Source organism: Danio rerio, chromosome 4, assembly GCF_049306965.1.
Source record: "Danio rerio strain Tuebingen ecotype United States chromosome 4, GRCz12tu, whole genome shotgun sequence".
Classification (NCBI taxonomy): Eukaryota; Metazoa; Chordata; class Actinopteri; order Cypriniformes; family Danionidae; genus Danio; species Danio rerio.
Window position 1 is genome coordinate 43,798,610 of NC_133179.1, and position 23,891 is coordinate 43,822,500.

The following is a 23,891-nucleotide window of genomic DNA, read 5'->3' on the forward strand; positions in this document are numbered from 1 at the left end:
ATTTGTCCTGGGAGCACTGTACCAATGTGGCGGCGCTATTGAGGCATGCTCAGGGTCCCTATGCGATATCTAGTGTATATATCTATGAAGTGCGCTGACATATAGCACCATGGTGCTCACGGCGACCCGAGTTCGATTAGCGACTCAAGGTCCTATGCCGACCCTTCTCCTCTCTCTGGTCCTAATACTTTCCTGTCTGTCCTCCACTATTCTATCCCAATAAAAGGTGAAAAACCCCTAAAAAAAGAAAAAATATATATACATGTAAAACTTAGTGTGTAGCTCAGTGAAGGGAATTTTATTTATTTATTGTCTTTTCTACCTAGAGATTATATTAATGTTTTGTTTTTATATTTAAGCCAATGATTAGTCTGCTCTTAATTAAACTGAACAAACTCGTATTTGTCTGATAAACTCTTGTAAAGGAGACTGAAGTTTGTCCTGCAGTTTATTCCTCTGCTGTGTTTGTGGGTTCAGTGTGAGATCAGGATCATGTGTGTCCAGCTCTGTGTCTCTGAAGAGTGACCGGTCTAAAGGGAATCCACCAAACTTCAGTGGGAAAACACCATCATCTGCCCAAAGGTATTGTGTGTTTTACATTATTGATCACATCAACAGTTTTGTGTAAACCCACAATTCAGTAGAGAGAGTCATTCCTGAATAAATCAGTTGTTTAAATTAATCAAATGACTTTGGTGATTCATGAAGACATTTACAGACACCTGGCGTCTTATTCAGAGGATCTTTCAGTAAATATTAATATCAGATTTCTGTCGATTATTTCATTTGTGGAGCATGAAAGATGTTTTGAAGAAGTTTATAACTGAACTGTTGTGTAAATATATCTAAATAAAAGTGAAGCTTTTGAAGGTAAATGTAGCTGTGTTGTTTTGTAGCTAAAAGGGTGTGTAATAATGAACTGTAAATCAAACTTTCAAAGCTACTTTCTAATGACTTTGTGGTTGACAGGTCTTTGTAATGATAGAGACAATTTACTGTGATTTCTCAGCTTAATGTAACAGAAAACTCAAGTGACAAATCTGTCCACTGTCTCCTTATTATGAGCACTACATGTATTATTTTCAGTGTTTGTAAGATATATCTGTATGTGTTTGCCTGTAAATGTGTAATTACAGTAGTTTTATCTGTTAACAGTGTTGAATATGAGTCAGCAGATTCAGGAGACGACCCTCACAGGAGCTTCACAGACAATCTCCAGTCAATCTTCCAGGTGGGAAAAACTCATTTATTATAAACAAATAAAATAAAAATAGTTATTTAAAAATATACCGCTTAATTAAAATGTCGAGCAATTCATTTATTAAAGAATAATTGACTTCAGTTCATTGAATACTTATAAAATAATGCACAACTGTGATACTCGTGGAGTCTCCGTTACACCTCTGTGTGCATTATTTTCTAATAAATGAACAGATTAGTCAATTATTCTGCATGTCCCACCAAGTAATTTTTGTGTAATAGATGTGCAAATAAGAATGGCTTGACTAAAGGCTGAGTTTGTGCTTTTGGTGAAACTCTAACAGTAGTCCAAATCTAGACTAGTCGTCAATACAAAGATTAGACAGACTTCACACGTGTAGTCATTCTGTAGCTGTGAAATAATGAAAATCATTCAGCATTCATAAATGTGCTCAATGCCTGTCTGAACCTACTCGATCTGAAAACAACTGCACACCATATAAAACACAGTCCTGTTGTATAATGTATTTTCAATTGTTCAGTAGTTTATGCATGAACAGCTGTATGCTAATGAGTGTTTTGTTTAAATGTTGATCTTCTCTTTTCTTCAATCATAGAATCTTGAGAGTAAAATGATCAGATTTCTGAAGAATGAATTGGAGAAATTTAAGAAAATCTTACAAGAAGAAAACAGACAAGAGTTTATAAAAGAGTTTAATGAGAACAGAAGCATTATCACAGAAGCAGCTCTTGATCTCACACTCTTCTTCCTGAGAGAGATGAAGCAAGATCAAGCTGCTGATACTCTCCAGGGTAAGAGACTTATGACCATCTGTCAGACTGACACTTACTAATATAGCTCTAGTAAAGACTAAAACTCTCTGTTTCTTTGCTCCTGTGTTTAGATGAGCTGTTCTTCATTAATCAGCTTAAATGTAGCCTGAAGAAGAAATATCACAGTGTGTTTGAAGGAATTGCTCAGCAAGGAGACTCCACACTTTTGAATACCATCTACACAGATCTCTATATCACTCAGGGTGCGAGTGAACAGGTCAACACTGAACATGAGATCAGACAGATTGAAGCTGCTTCCAGACGTCATCAGTCACTAGAGATACAGGTTGAATGCAAACATTTGTTTGAAGCAGCTGAACAAGACGAGCAGATCAGAACTGTCCTGACAAAAGGAGTTGCTGGCATCGGGAAATCAGTCTCTGTGCAAAAGTTTGTTCTGGATTGGGCTGAAGGGAAAGAAAATCAAGACATCAGCTTCATATTTCCTCTTCCATTCAGAGAGATGAACTTAAAGGAGAAAGAACGACAAAGTTTAAAAGACCTCATAACTCAGTTTTTCCCAGAGACTAAAGGAATGAACCTTACAAGAAGCACACGATTCAAAGTCCTGTTCATCCTTGATGGATTGGATGAGTGTCGTCTTCCTCTGAACTTTGCTGGTAATGAGACGTGTGGTGATGTATCTTCAGCAGTCTCTCTGGATGTTCTCCTAACGAACATCATCAAGGGAAATCTGCTTCCTTCTGCTCTCATCTGGATCACCAGCAGACCAGCAGCTGCCAGTAAGATTCCTGCTGACTGTATCGACCGGCTGACAGAGATACGAGGATTCAATGATGCCCAAAAGGAGGAGTACTTCAGAAAGAGACTCACAGATCAGAATCAGGCCAGAGAAATCATTGATCACATTAAACAGTCAAAGAGTCTCTTTATTATGTGCCACATCCCAGTCTTCTGCTGGATTTCAGCCACTGTTCTCCAGAACATACTGAAACTGAAACACAGGGCTCATGCTGAAACACTGCAGGAATCTCCCAAGACTCTGACACAGATGTACACACACTTTCTCCGCTTTCAGATCCAGCAGAGCAGAAGAAAGTATGATGGAGAAAACACAGCAGATGTCTCCTGGGATCCAAACCTCATCCTTTCACTGGGGAAACTGGCCTTCCAGCAGCTGGACAGAAACAATGTGATCTTCTATGAGAGCGATCTGACAGACTGTGGCATTGACGTCTATAAGGCATCGGTGTACTCAGGCATGTGTACCCAGATCTTTAAGGAGGAGACAGGAATCATTCTTGGTACCATGTACTGCTTTCTTCACTTGAGCATTCAGGAGTTCATTGCAGCCCTTTATCAACATCTGATTCTAGACAGCGACAAGAAGCATGGATGGTTTTTCATACAGATAAGCAAAAATAAAGGCGTGCTTGATTTGCTGAAGACAGCAGTAGACAAGGCTCTGGAAAGTGAGAATGGACATTTGGACCTTTACCTTCGCTTCTTTCTCGGTCTGTCACTCCAGTCCAATAGACAACTCTTACGAGGTCTGTTGACACAGCAGGATGACAGAGACCAGAGCAAAGAGGAAATAATTGCCTACATCAAGCAGAAACTTGAAGGGAATCTGTCTCCAGAGAGATCCATCAATCTGTTCTACTGTCTGAATGAACTGAACGACCAAACTCTGCTGAAAGAGATTCAGTCTCACCTCAGTAGTGGAAGTCTGTCATCTGCTCACCTTTCACCTGCACAGTGGTCTGCTCTGGTCTTTGTGTTGTTGACCTCAGAGGAGGAGCTGGAGGAGTTTGAGCTTCAGAAATTCCAGAGATCAGACGAGTGTCTCATCAGACTATCAGCAGTCATCAAAACCTCAAAAAGAGCTTTGTAAGTCAAAGTGCTTCATTCTTTCATCTGTGAAGTCCATCTATTAGCCCAATGAGGAAACTAACAGCGTGGTCAAAGGTTATATGCATGTAAGCCTTTTCTAGTGCTTCTGAAAATAATTTTGTTATTTATTAGAATTTATTTATATTTGTTTTTTAGCTCTAAATTTAATCTGACTCCAATTTTAAGTAACCATCAAATTTAGACTACACTGTTAGACCTTACCAGGCTTTTATACAGTAGAACACTGGCAACACTGTTGCCAGATACTCACTGTAAAGATTTGGTTACAGTAAGTAACTGGCAACAGTGTTGCCAGTTAATTACTGTAATAGAGCAGTAGTGGTAACTAACTGGAAACTGTGTACAGTTAATTACTGTACTGTTACAACTTACAGCATTATACTGCATACACATTAATAGTATGTCATAGTGTTACTAAAATTAATCAGTATTCTTACCTGTTATTAAAAATAGAAGGCATAAAAATTCTGACAAATTTATTTTATTGTTTTGGCAGCAAACAAATATACAACAGAAAATATATAACAAAATTAAGAAACTAGCAGATATAAATATCATCTTACATATTAATGAGAGCCACAGGTCTGCACAGTAAGGCTGTGGTCACACTAATGTTTGAGTATGCGAAATTCTGTCATATGGCACTGCGAAAAGGAGTGGGATTAAACAAAATAATTAGAGATTGAAAAAGCAAGCGACTGGTCCATATTTTTTGTTCAGAGATCATGATTTGATCTTTGATTGGTCTCAAGCAATCACATGATGCAGGTCAGAGTTCTCCAAGCTTGAAGTTTCCAATACTGCGAACTGTAAAATTTGTCACATGAGGTTGCATTCCAGGGGCCTCATGTATCAACGCTGCGTACGCACAAAAACTTTGCGTACGCCAGGTTTCACGCTCAGAATCGCTCACGTTTGGATTTACTAACAATGAACTGAACGTGGGAATGTGCGCAGGTTCACGGCAGCTTTCTGGCAGGCGTACGCACATTTTTTGTGCGTGTCTGTTTTATTTCCATTGGCGACTCCTAGAGGCAGTTGTGTTAAATTCCTCTCTACAAAGTGTCTGAGCCTTGCAATGGCAGCTGTATGAGACGGGTTCATATAGTAGGTATGTAAGATTTCCATACCATACAGTTGACCAGCTAAACATTAAAGCGCAATTTGCAGCGGTCGCCTGTTTTCCCAATGTAATCTGAGCGATCTACTGCACGCACATTGCTATAAAGACACTATCTGAAGATGAATTTGCATGCGTGAATCAGAAACATTTCCATTCAATAAATGTGCAAATAAAATATGATGCACAAACTTATTGATGATTCCTACTTGTCTTTCTCGTGATAAATAGTGGGCAAAATCTGATATGTAGCGGGGAAAAAAAGAAGAAAGAATTCATCAGACGCTGGATTCGAGCCGAGTTTATGCTCGAACGTGTCAATTCATGATCACATGCTTTTATGAGGTGCGCCACTGAGACTGCTAAGGGAACTGCAACATTTCACAGATATAAAACACACTATTTCTTTTTTAAATGCACTCAGTGCGATGTTCAGACCCAACTGTGTTAACCATATCAGCTAAACTCTCCCACTCTATTTTTTTCTTTTGTTGTTAATTCCGGAGAACAAACTTGCAAATAACACCGCTTTTCTCCGGTCTACCTCCGAAAGCAGCACCTCCAATTCACATTCTGTTCAAAGTTTCTCTTTTTGCTTGATTTTGCCGTTGCTTTTTCGTTGGGTTTTGCCATTAGCATAGTCATTAGCATATTCATACGGGGGAGGAGGCAGGGAGGGGTTTTGTGCTCGTGCATGTTGCGCTCAGTTTCACGTTCATTCAGATGTACAAAAGAATATGCGTGAGATTCGGCGTACGCAGTGTTTCATACATCTGAAATTTTTTCTGCGTACGCACATTTACAGCTTTGTGCGTACGCAATGTTTTAGTATGATTTCCACGCAAGTCTTCGTACATGAGGCCCCAGGTCTGCAGCATTCACATACATATGAATAGAAGTCTACAGGGAGAAAAGTGCAGTGTGACTGGGACTTTAAGCTGTAACTCTAATTAAACACAACTGATAAAACTAATTAAGGCTCGTTAGAAATCTACAGGTAATGTTGAATCAGGGTGGGAACTAAACTCTGCTGCGCTGCAGTTCCCCAGGAACTTGGAGTTTGACCCCCATGGCATATAGCAGGGGTGCTCAGTCCGGTTCCTGGATATCTACCTTCCTGCAGATTTCAGTTGCTACCCATATCAAACACACCTGCCTGTACTTATCAAGTGGTGTTCAGGTCCTAATTAATTGGTTCAGGTGTGTTGCAGTGAAATGTGTAACTCTCTCCTCAATGCGAATCATGCATAAAAAACTTAACAGCAAAAAACTAATAAAAAAAATAATCATTTTATTTTTTTAAATATTTAAAAAAGGCATATGAAAAGAACACATAGATAGAGATATAGATAGAAACATGTTTGTCAAACACAGGCACATACTGTCAATTCTCAATAAAAAGTTTAAAATAATTATAAAAAACAAAAATAAAGTCGGCAACACCGAATATCCAAAGGATCCAATCTTTTATTGTTATAATTATTATTTACTTTAAAAATCTCATGACAACAAGCTTTTATATTGTTTCTAATATAAATTCATAGGTGGAAACACTGCTCTGAAATCTGAAATTGCAACAAACTCACAACCTGGGACCGGACAGTGGAGCTTTTGTGTGTGGATGGTTATGTGTATCATGTTTTTGTGATTCCCTGTGATGATTTCTGTGCACATGTTACCTTACTAAAGTGATGGAATTTAATGGTTTTTATGTGCATTAAAACTGCTTATTTGCCAGAAAGATAAATATGCAATATCCAATAAATAAATATACTTAAATAAAAGTAATGTAAGAAGTTATATGAGGAGAGGCTAACTAGCTAACAATGTAGCTTTCAACACATTTCAAGATAACTACAATATAACTTAAAACACAGCCTTATTTTAGAAACCCTCAAAAACATTTGAACACATTTTACTTACTCATTGTAGATTCTTATTTAAAGCCTAAAACATATCAGACTCTACATCTGAATTGACGGACAGAGAATAGAGCGCACTCAGCAGTAAACAAATCAAACACCTGGCTCCCTTAAAGGGCCAGCATTTTTTGAAAACTTTTTCTAAAACTTTTTTGTTAAGAATAAGACAGCCTATGGGAGTGTCTGGTGATGCCTAAATCATTGTTTTCTGCCTTTAAAATGCACGTCTCTATGATTAGCAACATAAAGCATCAGAGTAGATGGGACAGTACTGGTTGAACAGTAATTTGCCATTTATTGTCACAGTTACTACCTGTAATGTGTACGTAAAGTAAGTTACTGTAATTTATCATTTGCACTACACAATTTAATACAAAGTCTGCTCCTTTTACAGTAAAATACTGTTTCTTTCATTACAGCAAAACACTGACTATTTTGCAGTTATTTACTGCATAATCTACAGGGTAACAGTGCAGTTAAGCTTTAATCTTAATTAAACACACCTGATCAAACTAAATCTAAAGATAACGTGTTGAAGCAAGGCTGGAACTAAATTCTACTAGGCTGCGGCCTTCCAGGAGTTTGACACCCCTGGTACATAGCATACTTTCAAAGCAACTGCCTACATGTATCACAATTATGCACATATCGTTTAATAAAAACAATAAAAATATACAAACTTTATCCAAAGCAAATAAATAAATAATAATAATAATAAATAATCTGATTCTCATGTCGTTCCAAATCTGTAGTAATAATAAAAAACACAAAAAATAACATGATTTATACATTTATTTAGGAAAGCCTTTATACTATACTGTTAATGCCACTTTTTCTTACTTCATTTGAAGTTTTCCAGACAAATTCATTGAGTCTCTGCAAAAATGTATGTGCGTGCTGTCATATATATATATATATATATATATATATATATATATATATATATATATATATTTTTTTTTTTTTTTTTTTTTTATAAAACTTTTTACTAGTTATTTCATAATTTTATTATTTATGACTCAATGTAGAGGTTTGATCTATATCTGTTCCCATACTCTTCAGTTATACGTTCATTAAATGTTTGGGAGAAATACCTCTTAAGTAACAGTGCTTTGCCAGTAAACTATATTGTTTAATAGTGGAAATTGCACACAAGTCAGCTATAAAATGATACAGCATCTTAAAAGTCATTTTTGGTAAGAGTGGAATGATCACACTGATGTTTCCTCCATTCTGTCTGTTTTGACTCATTTCTATACTGATAATTTTCAGGTAACAATGACACAGACACACACTCATACACATACACACTCATACACTATGGTCAGATGTGTTTGCTCAATTTACCTATACCATATGTCTTTGCACTATGGGGGAAACTAGAGCTGGGACTTAAACTAGTGACCTTCTTGTTCTTAGGTGAAAGTTTTAAACACTAAACCACTGTGCTGCCCTCTTCTTTATTATATCTTCTTTTAATATATTATATCTTCTAAAGTTGTAATGTGAAATATAATCCTTACACAAAGAAACTGACAGAGTTAAAGACAGGGGGGTGTTCCAGAAAGCTGGGTTAACTTACCATCTGCTAAACCCTGAACTCTCGTTTGATTTACCCAAAACCTGCTTACCACGAGTATGTTGGTTCCAAAACAGGGGGCTATTCCAGAAAGCAGGTTATGTGACATACACGGGTAAGTTTGAGAGTAAGTAGGTGGATAACCTCAACTTTGGTTCCAAAATCGGAGGTAACTTCTGGGTATGTTAAGTAGCCATAGCAACTTACTCTGTGAAGATAACCTGCTCCGGAGCAGGTTATGTTCAGAGAGTAAGTTGCTATGTTCCAGAGTTTGTCTGTTTCAGAGAGTTTACTGAGCATTGCGTGCTGTTTTGATGAGAATATTTATGGATGTGGACACACAGATACAAGTTTTTTCGTTGTGAGAGGGTTATAAGTGCATAGTTTTTTTCATAACCAAATTTATAATGTTAATGTATTTAACAAACCTTTTTGAAATCAAATGTGACAAACCGCGGGTCTGCGCTTACCATAAAAAACATTCAGTGCAGCTCTTTGTATTTGCGTCAGGGCATTTTAGGCAACTGTACAATGTGGCAGCATGACCACCTGTACAGTATGCCTGGCACTGAACTGTTTTTTTACACTTTTGTACAGTTCCTTGGTCATACATTACTGCGCATCATTACACAGATAATTTAGAGCACGGGAATAGCGTAGTGGATAATGCGTCTATAAAGAACAACGGAGCGCACAGCGGAGCGAGTTCGAATCTCACTTATAGATCTTGTGTTTTTTCTCTTCTTCTGCACCCTCACATTTTTCTGTATAATATTATAAGTGGCAGCTTTGTCTTTTGTAGGAAAATATATCTTTAATTTAAGATGTAGGACGTCGTTCTTATATATACATTCACGCACACACACCTACATTTTTTAATATAATATTTTTTTCAGGGTTTCTAAATGCTATTGTGTGCATTAATTGCAGCCGATTTTAAAGCTCCATCAGTCACTAAAGGACACTGATAATATAAAATTTGTCCAAAGTATAAGTGTGCAGGTACAACTTAATTTTCTATCCTTAATCTTGGTGTGAACTTATTGCTGCTTCCACCTACCAGCTCATATGTGATGACCCCACCTCATCACTATGTTGAGGCTAAATGGCTGATTTTCAGGAAGTAATGATTCAAGTGTATAACACAAATATAGTAAAAAAAAAAACTATAAAGCAAATGTTGCTTTACACAATGTTTATTTTTATTATATTTGTATTATAAAATAGAATCATTACTGGGCACTACATTGTTACTTGCTGGAGGACAAAAGATCCCCTTTTCTGCCTTATACGATGACACGTACCTGCAGCCTGACCCAGAGGAAATCTCAGTGACCCAAGCAGACAAAACAGATGGAAGAGTGCTAAAAATATATAATTAGTCAAAAAAACATGTTTAATCAAATATTTTGGTCTGTTCATTTCTTCATTTCCTGAAATAAAATGAATGATTTTGTACACTGCTTTATACACACCTTTCAACGTGTAACATATTTTTCATATACATTTCTCACCTTAAGTTGATGCTCATGTGACTTTATCTTTGAAGATGGACCTTATACAGCTACTTTAGAATTTAAATATGTAGATAAAAGATTTTTTGATCCAAGAGTAATATTCAAATATGGAAAAGTGCAGGAAATTCTTACACTGCTTGTTAGTTGAGGCAGAAGGAACTTCGTTTGCATGCAAAATAAAAAGAACCTAAAGCTATCTGACAACAATCACTTACAACAGTGACAGAGTGTGTGGTTTAAGTCAAAAACTCAACCACTGAAAAGCCTTTATTATAGGACACAGCAGTTAGACTAGCCTCTTTCTATTAGCTGCATGTCAGAAAGAATATTCTAGAGTGTTAAATAAAGAGCTCCAGTAATTAAATATTACCTTTTATGATAATGTTTCTGTGTTTAATGACTTTGGACAGAGTTCTAGCTCCAGAAAGATTACAATTTCTATAAGCCTTATTAGTCAATACACATATTGTCGCCTTAAGAATTTAATGGCAAGAAAAATAAATGCATGAATGGTTACACAACATACTCAAAAAGGATGTTAAAGAGTATTTTAATTTATCATTACAATAAAATGGAGGGTGGCATGTGTAATTTAATGAACTAACAAACTTTCTAATTATTTTTTTCTTTTCTTATCTATTTCTTATTCTATATTTCTTTCCTTCGTTGAAGCAGATGTGTAATCTCTGTGTTTAAAACCTCCAGCTTCACCTCTGTAAAGTGCGTTGCCCTTTTTTTCTCACCGTGACTTTCTATGGTGACTCGTGAATTCGGCGATCTATTGAAAATGCCTTCAGGTGTGTGCCGTGCACGCGCATTAACCCGCGGTTATCTTCAGGAGGTCAATTTAACTAACTCTTGTCACCTGTTTTGGAACCAACATACTCGCGGTAAGCAGGTTTTGGGTAAATCAACCGAGAGTTTAGGTTTTAGCAGATGGTAAGTTAACCCAGCTTTCTGGAATACCCCCCAGGTGATAAGAGTTAGTTAAATCAACCTCCTTAAGATAACCGCAGGTTAATGCGCGAGCACGGCACATACCTGAAGTCACTTTCAGTAGATCGCCGAATTCAGGAGTCATCATAGAAAATCATAGTGAAAAAAAAAGGTTTTAATCACAGATTACACATCTCAATCAACGAAAGAAAGAAATATAAGAAAAGAAATGGATGAGAACAGAAAAAAAACAAATAATAAGAGAATTCGTTAGTTCAATAAATTACACATGCCGCCCTCCCGTTTATTGTAATAAAGAAATTAACTTCTCTTTAACATCCTTTTTGAGTATGTTGTGTAACCATTCATGCATTTAATTTTCCTGCCATTAATTTCCTAAGGCCACAATGCACATGTGTATTAATTAGTATATAAGGCTTATCGAAATTGTAATCCTTCTGGGACTCGAACTCTGTCCAAAGTCATAATTAAACACACAAACATTCTCTGAAAAGGTCATATTTGATTACTGGAGCTGTATTAAACACTCTAGAATATTCTTTCTGTCATGCGGCTAATAGATAGGATGCAGAGGCCAGTTTAACTGCTGTGGGCCACCAGTTAGAGGAGCTGCTCTGTCCTTTAATAAAGGCTCATCAGTGGTTATGATGTTTGACTTAACCCACACAATCTTTCACTGTTGTAAGTGGTTGTTGTCAGGTAGCTTTAGCTTCTTTTTATGCTTTTTGTTTTGGATGCAGACAAAGTTATTTCTGCCTCAACGAACAAGCAGTGTAAGAATCTCTCTGCACTTTTTCATACTTGAATTTCACTATTGCATCACAAAACAATATTTTATATATAATTAAAAATGTATTCATTTATTAAATAATATAATTTCTATTATATTACATAGTCTAAAGTAGCTGTATAAGATCCATCTTCAAATATGAATAAAGTCACATGAGCATTACGATAAGGTGAGAAATGTATATGAAAAATATGTTGCACGTTGAAAGGTGCATGTAGGTACAGTTGTCTAAAATTTCCTGACAGGAATACAACGAGCTGCACTGAATGTTTTCTATGGTAAGCGCAGACCCGCGGTTTGTCACGTTTGATTTCAAAAGGTTTATTAAATACGTTAACCATTCTTTTGAACATCGTCAACGTTCATTCAATTATACGTTTGGTTGTGAAAAGAACTATGCACTTATAACCCTCTCACAACTAAAAGCTGTATATTTGTGCTTCTGCGTCCATAAATATTCTCATCAAAAGAGCCGCAATGCTTAGTAAACTCTCTGAAACAGACAAACTCTGGAACACAGCTTCGGAGCAGGTTATCTTCAGAGAGTAAGTTGCTATGGCTACCTAACATACCCCAGAAGTTACCTCCGATTTTGGAACCAAAGCTGAGGTTATCTACTTACTTACTCTCAAACTTACCCGGGTATGTCACATAACCTGCTTTCTGGAATACCCCCCAGGTGGTCCTACTGCCACATTGTACAGTTGCCTAAAATGCCCTGACGCGAATACAAAGAGCTGCACTGAATGTTTTTTATGGTAAGCGCAGACCCGCGGTTTGTCACATTTGATTTCAAAAAGGTTTGTTAAATACATTAACATTATAAATTTGGTTATGAAAAAAACTATGCACTTATAACCCTCTCACAACGAAAAAACTTGTATCTGTGTGTCCACATCCATAAATATTCTCATCAAAAGAGCACGCAATGCTCAGTAAACTCTCTGAAACAGACAAACTCTGAAACATAGCAACTTACTCTCTGAACATAACCTGCTCCGGAGCAGGTTATCTTCAGAGAGTAAGTTGCTATGGCTACTTAACATAACCAGAAGTTACCTCCGATTTTGGAACCAAAGTTGAGGTTATCCACCTACTTACTCTCAAACTTACCCGTGTATGTCACATAACCTGCTTTCTGGAATAGCCCCCTGGAGGTGTTACAGTGGACAAGGGTGATGGCCAGGGCCAGACGGACTCTGCAGATGTTTTTTTGCTATTTCTGCAGAGAATTTTGGTAAAAATCTGTGGATTTCTGCTGAATTATTTTGGGATTATCATAACTAAATCCTTAATTAGTGAAATAAAAGGTAATACCTTTTTAACGTTTTTTTAATGTTTAAATTGCAAATCTAATCAGATTCACTTTATTTGGTAAACAAAGCAAGTCTTATATAATATCTCTACTAAAAGACTGAAAATTTTACTGTACACACTGCATTGTGCATAAATCAAATGAACATTTTCATAGTATTCAATAATATTACTGTAATTTATAAAAAAAACTAAATAAATTTAGATTTACACACATTTACTCTAGTAATAAGCAGAATTAATGATGGGCTAAAAATCTGCAGAATTCTGCGCGCACAGATTCCATGTGGGCCTAGTGATGGAGGAGAGGCAGGTTAATGACATGACAGGGTACAGGACAGGTGAGGGGGAAACTGACAGGCAGGAGGACAAGGCAAAGCCAGGGACTACTGGACAGTAAACCAGAGCAGATCCTGTGGATCAGGATAAACAGCTGAGTACAGAGATATAATGTGTTCTTAAATTTTGCATTAACGGGTGAGGCAATCCTCATCACTGGCACTGATCAATATAATTATGTATTTTCTGTATTTCTTTGATGTCTATCTCTGTTTGCTTTTATTTGTCTGTTAATATGCAACTTTTAAATGTGCTAAAGGAAATGATTATTATTTACTTTTGTTCATGTGTTTTATTGTCTGTCATCTGTGGACCTTTTTGCGTGATTTTCTCGTCTTTTGATAAAAATATTTCTTGGACTATTCAGACATCTGAAGGAAACCATTTACTGTAGTTGCATAAACCTAAATCCTATTTAAAGCTACAATCAGCAGATGTGCTCACTAATTAGTGAAGTTAAACCAGTCACTACAGTCAGATGTGCTTCAGACTATTAAACACATCAGATTAACACATACATATTGTGTTTGTCCTCTACACAGTCTACAGGGCTGTAAACTCACTGTTCAGTGCTGTGAGAGTTTGTCTTCAGTTCTACAATCCTCAAACTGTGTGCTGAGAGAGCTGGACCTGAGTAACAATGACCTGCAGGATTCAGGAGTGAAGAAGCTCTCTGATGGACTGAAGAGTCAACACTGTAAACTGGAGACAATGAGGTCTGAGTTTAAACACCTGATTGATTGATTGATTGATTGATTGATTGATTGATTGATTGATTGATTGATTTTTTGCTTTGTTACATCAGACAGATCACATTAACTGTGTGTTTTTAGTAATCTGTGTTCTTCTTTCTCAGATTGGTCATGTGTAAACTCACTGTTCAGTGCTGTGAGAGTTTGTCTTCAGTTCTACAATCCTCAAACTGTGTGCTGAGAGAGCTGGACCTGAGTAACAATGACCTGCAGGATTCAGGAGTGAAGCTTCTCTCTGATGGACTGAAGAGTCAACACTGTAAACTGGACACACTGAGGTAAATGATTTTAATCAATGGTTTGCTAAATAATTGCAGACTCCTGCATTTTCAGAGGAATACTGTTCTTACATGTGTGGTTTCTGTGTGGAGTTTACATGTTCTCTCCATGTTTTTGTTATTTAATTTCTTTGTTTCTTTTATATATGCATCTGTTTCACTTTATTTTGAAAAGTGCTTTGAGATGCAAAGTTTAAAGATGCTACAGAATTATTTTAAATAGTATTTTCCTGTGTGTGTGTGTGTGTATATATATATATATATATATATATATATATATATATATATATATATATATATATATATATATATATATAAATAATTTATTAATTTATTTTTTGTGGGCAGAATTCATTGTTAAATGTAAGACATTATTTATAAAGACAGACAGGCCTACAGAATTATTATTAGAGTGTATGAACGTGAATAGTAGCTGATGTTTTTGATCTAACGGTCACAAAACTTGATGCTGAACGCTGTGAGTTTGCATCAGGATGATGATACATGAGCCAATTTTATGAGTAATGTTGTACAATATTACAGGGCGTGATGCTGCTTGGCTTCTTTCATAAAATTGGCAACAAACATTTTACATACAAATTAGAGATGTAGGTTAGTTTATAATATTGTATCAATAGTATGAGAGGACTAGTTACCTACCTATCTCACTCACTATCCTTCAGCTTAGTCCCTGATTTATCAGGGGTAGCCACAGCAGAATGAACTGCCTATTATTCCAGCATATGTTTAACACAGCAGATACCCTTCCGGCTGCAACCAAGTACTGGGAAACACCCATTCACACACACACACTTATACACTACTGCCTATTTAGTTACCTATTATTCCTCTATACTGCGTGTATTTGGACTGTGGTTGAAACTGCTACGTTTTACTTTTTTTTTTAAAGTGTACTTTTTTAAAACTGAACATTTCACTAGAGAGAAAACAGTTAAACAGAGCGCGAGAATAAGAGATGAGGCTTCCTCAATATTTACTTTCACTTTCACTCTCGTGGATACGGTATGCAGAGACATTAATTAGCCTATAAATAATTAATTTTGTTTATTAAGCGCAAATATTTGTTTTAAAACTATTTCTAAATTCAGTTCTAATTTCCAGCAAATGAATAAATGAACAATAATAATAAAGTGTGCTCAAAAACCTGATCCTAATACAGATGCTGTTCCCCATATATAATATTGCTAATAATAATAATAACATTATACAAAAGCATGGAGGTGGTGGGTGTTTATATTTATGTAGGCTAGAAAATATTGTGTTTTGTAATATTTTAATCTTTTTTATATTTATATCCTATACATATGCTTATTATATCCTATAAATATCCTTAATATTTTATTTCTTTTTAATATGTAAAGATATTTGCATATTGCTCTACATCCTGTGTGTATTTGTCAGGGTTCTGCCACTCTGGTCTTGTAAACTCTTGTTTTGGTGGCAGATTCCAGACACTAGCTCTGTCTTGTCCTGTTTCTGTCATTGTGTTAGTCTCCTTGTGTGCGCGCCTTCGTGGGTGTGCGCAGAGCGTGCTTAGCGTGGTGCCTCGGACGCGCGCGCTCTTGTACTCGTGTTTGTTCTGTTGGCATCGCGCTGTTTCAATCTCGGCGCCTTTGTCTAGTTGCTTTCGGTTTTGGTTGGCGCTGAGATGAAGCATGCGCGTTGCATATGTTTGAGCGCACGGTAAGGTGTTCATCTATCGTGTGCTCGTGTCTTGTGTCTGTTGTCAAAGCACGTGGCTATGTGCTTACATTGTGGTCATGTGCTTTTGTCGTGTGCTTTAGTGTTGTGCTTGTGTTGTCATGAACATGCGGTTAATGAGTTCTCTCATTGGCTGCATGTTCTTGTCCTGTTTTATGTGATCGCATGACTTGTGTTGTCTCTTTGTTTCATGTGCTCTCCCATCTATAGTCAAGTCCCACCGTCCTTGTTAACCCATTATTAGTTAATTTTGTTAATCTGTTTGTGTTAATTTATGTCTGTTTATAATCCCCTCACATCTGCTGTTCTGTGCCAGTTCGTCTTCTAAACTTCCCGTGTGTTCATGCTCCTGTCTTGTCTCGCCAGAAAGTTTGTTTGTGTTTTAGTAATGTTTTCCCCTCGGGGTAGTTTGTTTTGCCTTTTTGTTTTATTTGTACTTTATTAATAAAACCCATATTATTTGTTGCAATTGGGTCCTCACTCCTTTTTCCCCAACCCCAACCGTGACAGTGTTAAGCAGTGTTTAAGCGAGGCGCACAACTAACACGCTCTACGCTGGACTGCTTTCTTCTAGTCTATTGAAAAATCTATTATGGTTTCTCAAAATAGCAACGCGCCAGCAATGCGCCTCAACACGCCTCCTTTTTTAAACCAGAACGCCTATGGGGGAACATCTGAGCACAAATGCATTTGCTATTTCAACAGCGTGGAGCAAAACGTCAAAACGACTCTTGCGCCGAGTTGAAACTAGCAAACAACATATGAGTTGCGCCTTGCGCTGCATTGCACCGGGTGTATGATAGAGCCCAATGTGTTGGTTTCATACTGATTACTTTATCAAGCAATATTTGTTTTCAACATGCACTTGCTGCATTTAAGAGTAGACACTTCAAGCTTTCTGGAGTTATGTGTCTTATGTTTGTGTGTTTTGTTTTCAGAGTATCAGTGTATTTTACTGACACATTTCTAAAATCAGTTCACGGAGAGAGAAAAGAGAGAATGCCTGCACTGTTTATTATCCTTATTTTGCTAAACACACACTTTTAGTTGTTGTTGTGAGTAAATTTAGGAGCACCAGAATAAGTGTAGATATGCCAGAATAAATTTAGGAGATCCAGAATAAATGCAGGAGCCAGAATAAATGCGGGAGCGCCAGAATAAATGCAGGAGCCCCAGGAATAAATGCAGGAGCACCAGAATAAATGCAGGAGCACCAGAATAAATGCAGGAGCGCCAGAATAAATGCAGGAGCACCAGAATAAATGCAGGAGCGCCAGAATAAATGCAGGAGCGCCAGAATAAATGCAGGAGCGCCAGATTAAATGCAGGAGCGCCAGAATAAATGCATGAGCGCCAGAATAAATGCAGGAGCGCCAGAATAAATGCAGGAGCGCCAGAATAAATGCAGGAGCTCCAGAATAAATGCAGGAGCACCAGAATAATGCAACAGTGCCAGAATAAATGCAGGAGCGCCAGAATAATGCAACAGCGCCAGAATAAATGCAGGAGCGCCAGAATAAATGCAGGAGCTCCAGAATAAATGCAGGAGCTCCAGAATAAATGCAGGAGCACCAGAATAATGCAACAGCGCCAGAATAAATGCAGGAGCACCAGAATAATGCAACAGCGCCAGAATAAATGCAGGAGCGCCAGAATAAATGCAGGAGCGCCAGAATAAATGCAGGAGCGCCAGAATAAATGCAGGAGCACCAGAATAATGCAACAGCGCCAGAATAAATGCAGGAGCGCCAGAATAAATGCAGGAGCGCCAGAATAAATGCAGGAGCGCCAGAATAAATGCAGGAGCGCCAGAATAAATGCAGGAGCGCCAGAATAAATGCAGGAGCGCCAGAATAAATGCGGGAGCTAGAATAAATGCGGGAGCGCCAGAATAAATGCAGGAGCGCCATAATAAATGCAGGAGCGCCAGAATAAATGCAGGAGCGCCAGAATAAATGCAGGAGCGCCATAATAAATGCAGGAGCGCCATAATAAATGCAGGAGCGCCAGAATAAATGTAGGAGCGCCAGAATAAATGCAGGAGCGCCAGAATAAATGCAGGAGCGCCAGAATAAATGTAGGAGCTAGAATAAATGCGGGAGCGCCAGAATAAATGTAGGAGCGCCAGAATAAATGCAGAAACTAGAATAAATGCAGGAGCGCCAGAATAAATGCAGGAGCGGCAGAATAAATGCATGAGCGCCAGAATAAATGCGGGAGCGCCAGAATAAATGCAGGAGCTCCAGATTAAATGCAGAAATGCCAGAATAAATGCGGGAGTGCACTGTTAAAAATTGTCCCGTTAAAAAACAGTAAAATACTGGCAGCTGCAGTTGCCAGCAATGTACTGTTATTTTACAGTATGTTGCTGTAAAAATACATGGACTACATTGATTTACACAATGCTCAAGTGAACTCATTTCTCAAGCAACTGCCTCAACTTGGTCAACTGCTGAATGAGTTTATGAAGTAATGTGCTATATATGCTTAGAAGCATACTTATAATGATAACTTATTTTAGTTAATTAGAAAAGTTCGGTTTAACTCTAATGTCTTATTTTTCACAACAGTACTCATACATGTAAATCTGGAATCACCAGAGAGATTCTGACTGCATCAGCAACTAAACAGCCGCTATATTTAAATAGAGAAACATGCAGAATAACATCAGCAGTTCATTGTTCATCTTTAACTCATACACTGGCTCTACTCTCCTCCACAACGGTGACACACAGAAGAAATTAGCTTCAGGTTTTACAGTAAAATACTGTTTTTTCCTTGATTTAACGGTAATCTACTGGCAGCTGTGGTTGCCAGCAATTCACTGTTTTTTTACAGTCTATTTCCGTAGTTTAAATTAACAGTATATTACTGTTAAAATACATTTTTACACTGTGTTTTTACCTTTCACACCTTTAACCCTTTAAACCCCAGAGCATATACTTCAGTTTTAATTGAAGTGTCCACACTACTGAGTGTTCAAGAAACATGGAGCAAAGCTGAAGTAAATTCATTAATTAACTGATTAATTAAATGATAATTGAGGATTAACAATGAACAAATGAAGAAATACTGAAGGGAAAAAACAAGAACAGAACATACAAAACTTTAGTCACAGCTTTATAATGAAATAACCTGAAGAACAACAAATGATTAAATCATTTAAATGATCAGCGGATGATTAAACAACTCTACAAACATCATCACCAGCTACACTTATTACTTAATACATGTATTTTTGTATAACATTTACTAAAGTTCTTCTTGAGAAAAAGTTAAAGTTTTACGTCACCATCATGGAGAACAGAGTTTGCTTTAGTTGGGCTCTTAGCCCTGTCATCTTTAACATTTATATATCTTGGCTGCTGCAATTGTTAAGAACTTTGTTTAAAAAGCTCCTTTGTTGTAGTGGTGGGCAAAGCGAGGCTTCGTGAAACACTGAAACTATCGAAGCAAATGTGTCGAAGCTTCGAAACGTTTTGAAACACCACTCTACGGCGACACCTAGTGGTCATTTTAATTGTATTTCACTGAAGCAGCTTCAGCAAAGAACAGTTGAGCAAATTAGGGTATGAAACCCCACTTTGTAGCCCTGTATCTTTAAGTGGTTCAGACGAGCGGTTAGAGTCCGTGACCACCATGCGGGAATAATGGGTTCGAATTCATACTGTAGCAATTATTTTGAAATGCTTTAATAGCAGTTGGTAATGCTTTGTTATTGTATCGTTTTGTTTCAACATTGCTCTGACATACGAATAAACACCTTGTAAATAAATTTGTATTGTTTTGTTCATAAAACAGGGTTGTTGCTAGATCAGATACAGTTGTGGCCAGAAGTTAACAATAATTATTTATATTATTAATTAAATTTCCCATTGTATTTTATTAACGTCTATCCAAAACCTAAACCCATCACAGTACTGTAAAAATATGAATTATTGTTTTACAGTGTTACAAAAATGATGCTAAATTGATGGTGTATCCGCAGCTGTATCCTATCTAGACTACACCATAAAACAGTAACATGATTAAAATATATAAAATCATGATTTTGTAGTATTTGGACTAGTCGGGATTCGAACCCAAAACAAATTTTTAACAGAGATCTGTTGTGCACACGCACAGTCCACAAAGCCATACAAGACACAGTTACGTCATTGATCATGCCAGTCGGATGGAGATTCTCCGGGTCTTGAAACGCCTCTGAAATGATCAATGCTTTGAATCGCTTTAGCCACATGACCAAGTGTTTTGAAACACTTTAGTCACGTGACCTGGGTGTTTCGGATCATGCTTCCGTGCAGTGTTTCGAAACACTTGCGCTTTGGGATCTCGACACTGTGTCGAAACGTCAGTTTCACGTCAGCCATCCTTACTTTGTTGTGGCAAGCCAGCCAAAAACCTAAATAAGATCTGGTGATGTTCATGTTGCTATTAAATGGCAGAGTCTGTTCTCATTTTGTATAATAAAATTTACTGCTCCTATTCAATGTTAAATCTATTGTTTTACATTATATGTGTATATATGGCAATGATTTCTGAAAGTTTATAAGAATATCTTGGACAATAACACTGCTCTATGGTGTAAATCGCACTCAAAGAGACATCAATAATCAGCATATGAACCTCAATAATGGTGACAACTAACAAAATTAACAGTTTAACTGTTTAGTTTAACGCAACTGAAAGTCTAAACATAAACAACAGCAGAATCAAACACAAATAAAGAAAACTGTGAGACCATTATACAACATTTATTTATACCGCAATGCATGCTGGGATATTTGTACCGTGCCACTCCCAGCATGCATTGCAGCATGAAACATTTGAGATGTTACCATTGTTGAGATACAAGGTCAGATTCATGAGGTCTGAGTGTGTATTTGTCATAACTGAATTGTTTTTGTATGTTATTTCTTAACTGTTAAGTAATTTCAGAGGTATCTTTTCTGTTTCCACTTCTCATTAATTAAATTTATACTTGCAACTAAGCATAAAATCTATTGCATGAGGCCCTTCATCCAGATTTATATCAAAACATTTATCAGAACTAATTTCAGACAAATAGATTTCTCTTTTTATTGACTTTCCAACTTGATTGCTATAATATAAGCATTTTGTTAACTCTTTATTATAGTAATTGGAGAGTCTGAATTAATAAGTTCAAGGGTGAAGAGCCCAACTAAATCAGCCCCTCACTCCATTACGGTGACACCAAAAAACACCTTAATTTCTGTTGGATCTCATTGAGAATAGTATGGAAGTCAAATCAGTCAGTAATAAGTGTGTCTGCTGTTGTTTGTAGAGTTGTTTAATGATCCTCTGCTGAGACTGAAGGTGTTTTATTTTATTTGATTTTATTTAATGTTGTAACTCAAGTCACTGTTTGTGTTTCTTGTTTATTTTCTTCAGTAATTGTAATTATTAACAGCAGGTGTTCATCAGTGTCTGAATTCACTCATTAGTGTTCATTAAAACTGTCAGGTGAACTATATTAGTTAACTAGTGTATGAAATAGTGAACAAGGACACAAAGTGTGATTTTAAACACAGACTTCAAAACATCGAATCTGAACTCTGTTAGCTCACAGTTTTCTGCAGTTGGTTACTTTCTCGAAAACAAAAATGTTACCCAGAAAGCACTGTTTTTAACAGAATATTACTGTTTTAGTGAAAAAACATTATTTTACCATAGAATCTGACCGTTTTTAACAGCAATTTTTTACAGTGTATATCAATGTAGTCCATGTATTTTTACAGCAACATACTGTAAAATAACAGTACATTGCTGGCAACTGCAGCTGCCAGTATTTTACTGTTTTTTAACGGGACAATTTTTAACAGTGTGCCAGAATAAATGCGGGAGCGCCAGAATAAATGCGGGAGAGCCAGAATAAATGTAGGAGCGCCAGAATAAATGCAGGAGCGCCAGAATAAATGCAGGAGCACCGGAATACATGCAGGAGCGCCTGAATAAATGCAGGAGCTCCAGAATAAATGCAGGAGCGCCAGAATAAATGCAGGAGCGCCAGAATAAATGCAGGAGCGCCAGAATAAATGCAGGAGCGGCAGAATAAATGCGGGAGCGCCAGAATAAATGTAAGAGCGCCAGAATAAATATAGGAGTGCCACTGCAAATAGTTTATTAGCAGATGTATTGTATTTAAAAAAACGTCCTCAATCAGGACTAACAAATAGCAGAAATATTTATCCAACTAATTCTGTAATCATAATGACTTATTGATTTTAAAATCCAAAATTAATGTCTAATAATTAATAATAATAATAATAAAACAATATTGATGATGATGGTGATGATGACAATAATACTAACAATGAATAACATTTATCATCATCAGGCTTTCTCCAATGAGCTTGAATGTGAGTTATCTGCTATAAAAAGTCTGTTTACTTCTGTTTACTACTGTTACTTTATGAAAATAAACTGGCATCAAACAAAAATGAAGCACTGCAGAAAGAAATATTTATTTTGCACTATTGTTTTATTATTTATTGATTGTTTTTATATGCATGTCAATTAATAATGAATATTTCTGCTAGAAAACAAAATATTATAATGAATAATTTAAGGTGTCTGGAAGCTGCACAGCAGTCATCATCACTAACTAAATAGGAAAATAAAAGAAAGGAAGAAACGTCTCTCTTCTGTCGCTCTTTAAATGTTTTGTGTCATTGTAAATGCTCAGTCTCGTTATGCGCTGATTTACATTGTCCTGTGTTTGTGGAATAAAGCAGGCGAGTCAGCCGACCCAATATATGAGCAGGCAGAGCAGGATTCTCACGATGACCACCGGCTCAAAACCGTACAGTTCTTCAACATGAGCCGCAGTTTCAGTGTAAACTTAGTAAAGGCAAGCTTCTTTGGCGATGACGTGTCGAGTGTTAGATTTTACATCTAGCAGACATTTGTGCTGAACATCGAGATTCAGGCGATTAATCAGCTGAGACACTCTGAGTCTTTCAGCACTCTCTCTGAAAACACTCTCTCGGCTGGCGGATCAACATTCACCTCATCATCGCTCTCATCGCCGCCATTGTTTGTAACTGTAGGTGGGTTTGCAAACCTGTGGACTTTTCATTGCGTCTTCCTCAAACTTCAGCTGTTTGCATTTTCTGCAGTCACAAAAGCTATCTCCATTGGAAATAACAGACTTGCCTGAACTTGCCTTATATACCCACAGTCATAGTTATTCCAATGTGTGTGGTTATAAGTGTAAAGCGCGGCACAGAGGGCATATCTGTGTTTAGTTGCAGCAGTTTTGATCCATGCAGAAAAACGATATTATAGGATTAATAAACCGTGATGAATTAAAGCATGTTTAATAGTGAAACTGGTTAATCATTGTATCACTAACCACAATGCAGTGTTAACATTACAAACACGATGCTAACACCACTCCATAGCAGCGCTTCTTAACCCTGGGTAAAGTGCAGCGCTAACACTGCTTTCAGATTACAGGTGTAAACATGTCTTTACCTGCTCTAACAGCAGTGTGAACAGGTGATACCAGATGTAGAGCCCCTTTAGTGGATTGGCAGAAGAAGATGCTAAACATCTGCAGGGCTGTGATTTATTCATATCTATACAGATGTGTGTGTGTTGAAGCAGATTGAAGATCAGTCACTCATTTTCCTTCAGCTCAGTCTCTTATTGATCAGGACTCGTGTCTGA

At 37.0% G+C, this 23,891-nt stretch overlaps 2 protein-coding genes across 3 annotated transcripts in view; one reads left to right on the top strand and one right to left on the bottom strand.

Annotated features, from left to right (window-relative positions):
• The window catches only part of LOC101883766 (uncharacterized), a 291,682-nt gene that overhangs the window by 69,646 nt on the left and 198,145 nt on the right, over positions 1–23,891 (bottom strand). The gene's annotated exons all lie outside the window — the stretch shown is intronic.
• The window catches only part of LOC110439479 (NACHT, LRR and PYD domains-containing protein 3-like), a 136,622-nt gene that overhangs the window by 7,068 nt on the left and 105,663 nt on the right, over positions 1–23,891 (top strand). For both annotated transcript variants that reach the window (XR_012402182.1, XM_073947395.1), the window contains 6 exons: positions 478–582; positions 1,156–1,231; positions 1,818–2,013; positions 2,106–3,885; positions 13,990–14,163; positions 14,304–14,477. Coding sequence is in view for 1 of the 2 variants with exons in the window: in XM_073947395.1 (XP_073803496.1) it covers positions 478–582; positions 1,156–1,231; positions 1,818–2,013; positions 2,106–3,885; positions 13,990–14,163; positions 14,304–14,477 (2,505 nt within the window). In the remaining variant the exon portion in view is untranslated. The remainder of the gene's footprint in view (positions 1–477; positions 583–1,155; positions 1,232–1,817; positions 2,014–2,105; positions 3,886–13,989; positions 14,164–14,303; positions 14,478–23,891) is intronic.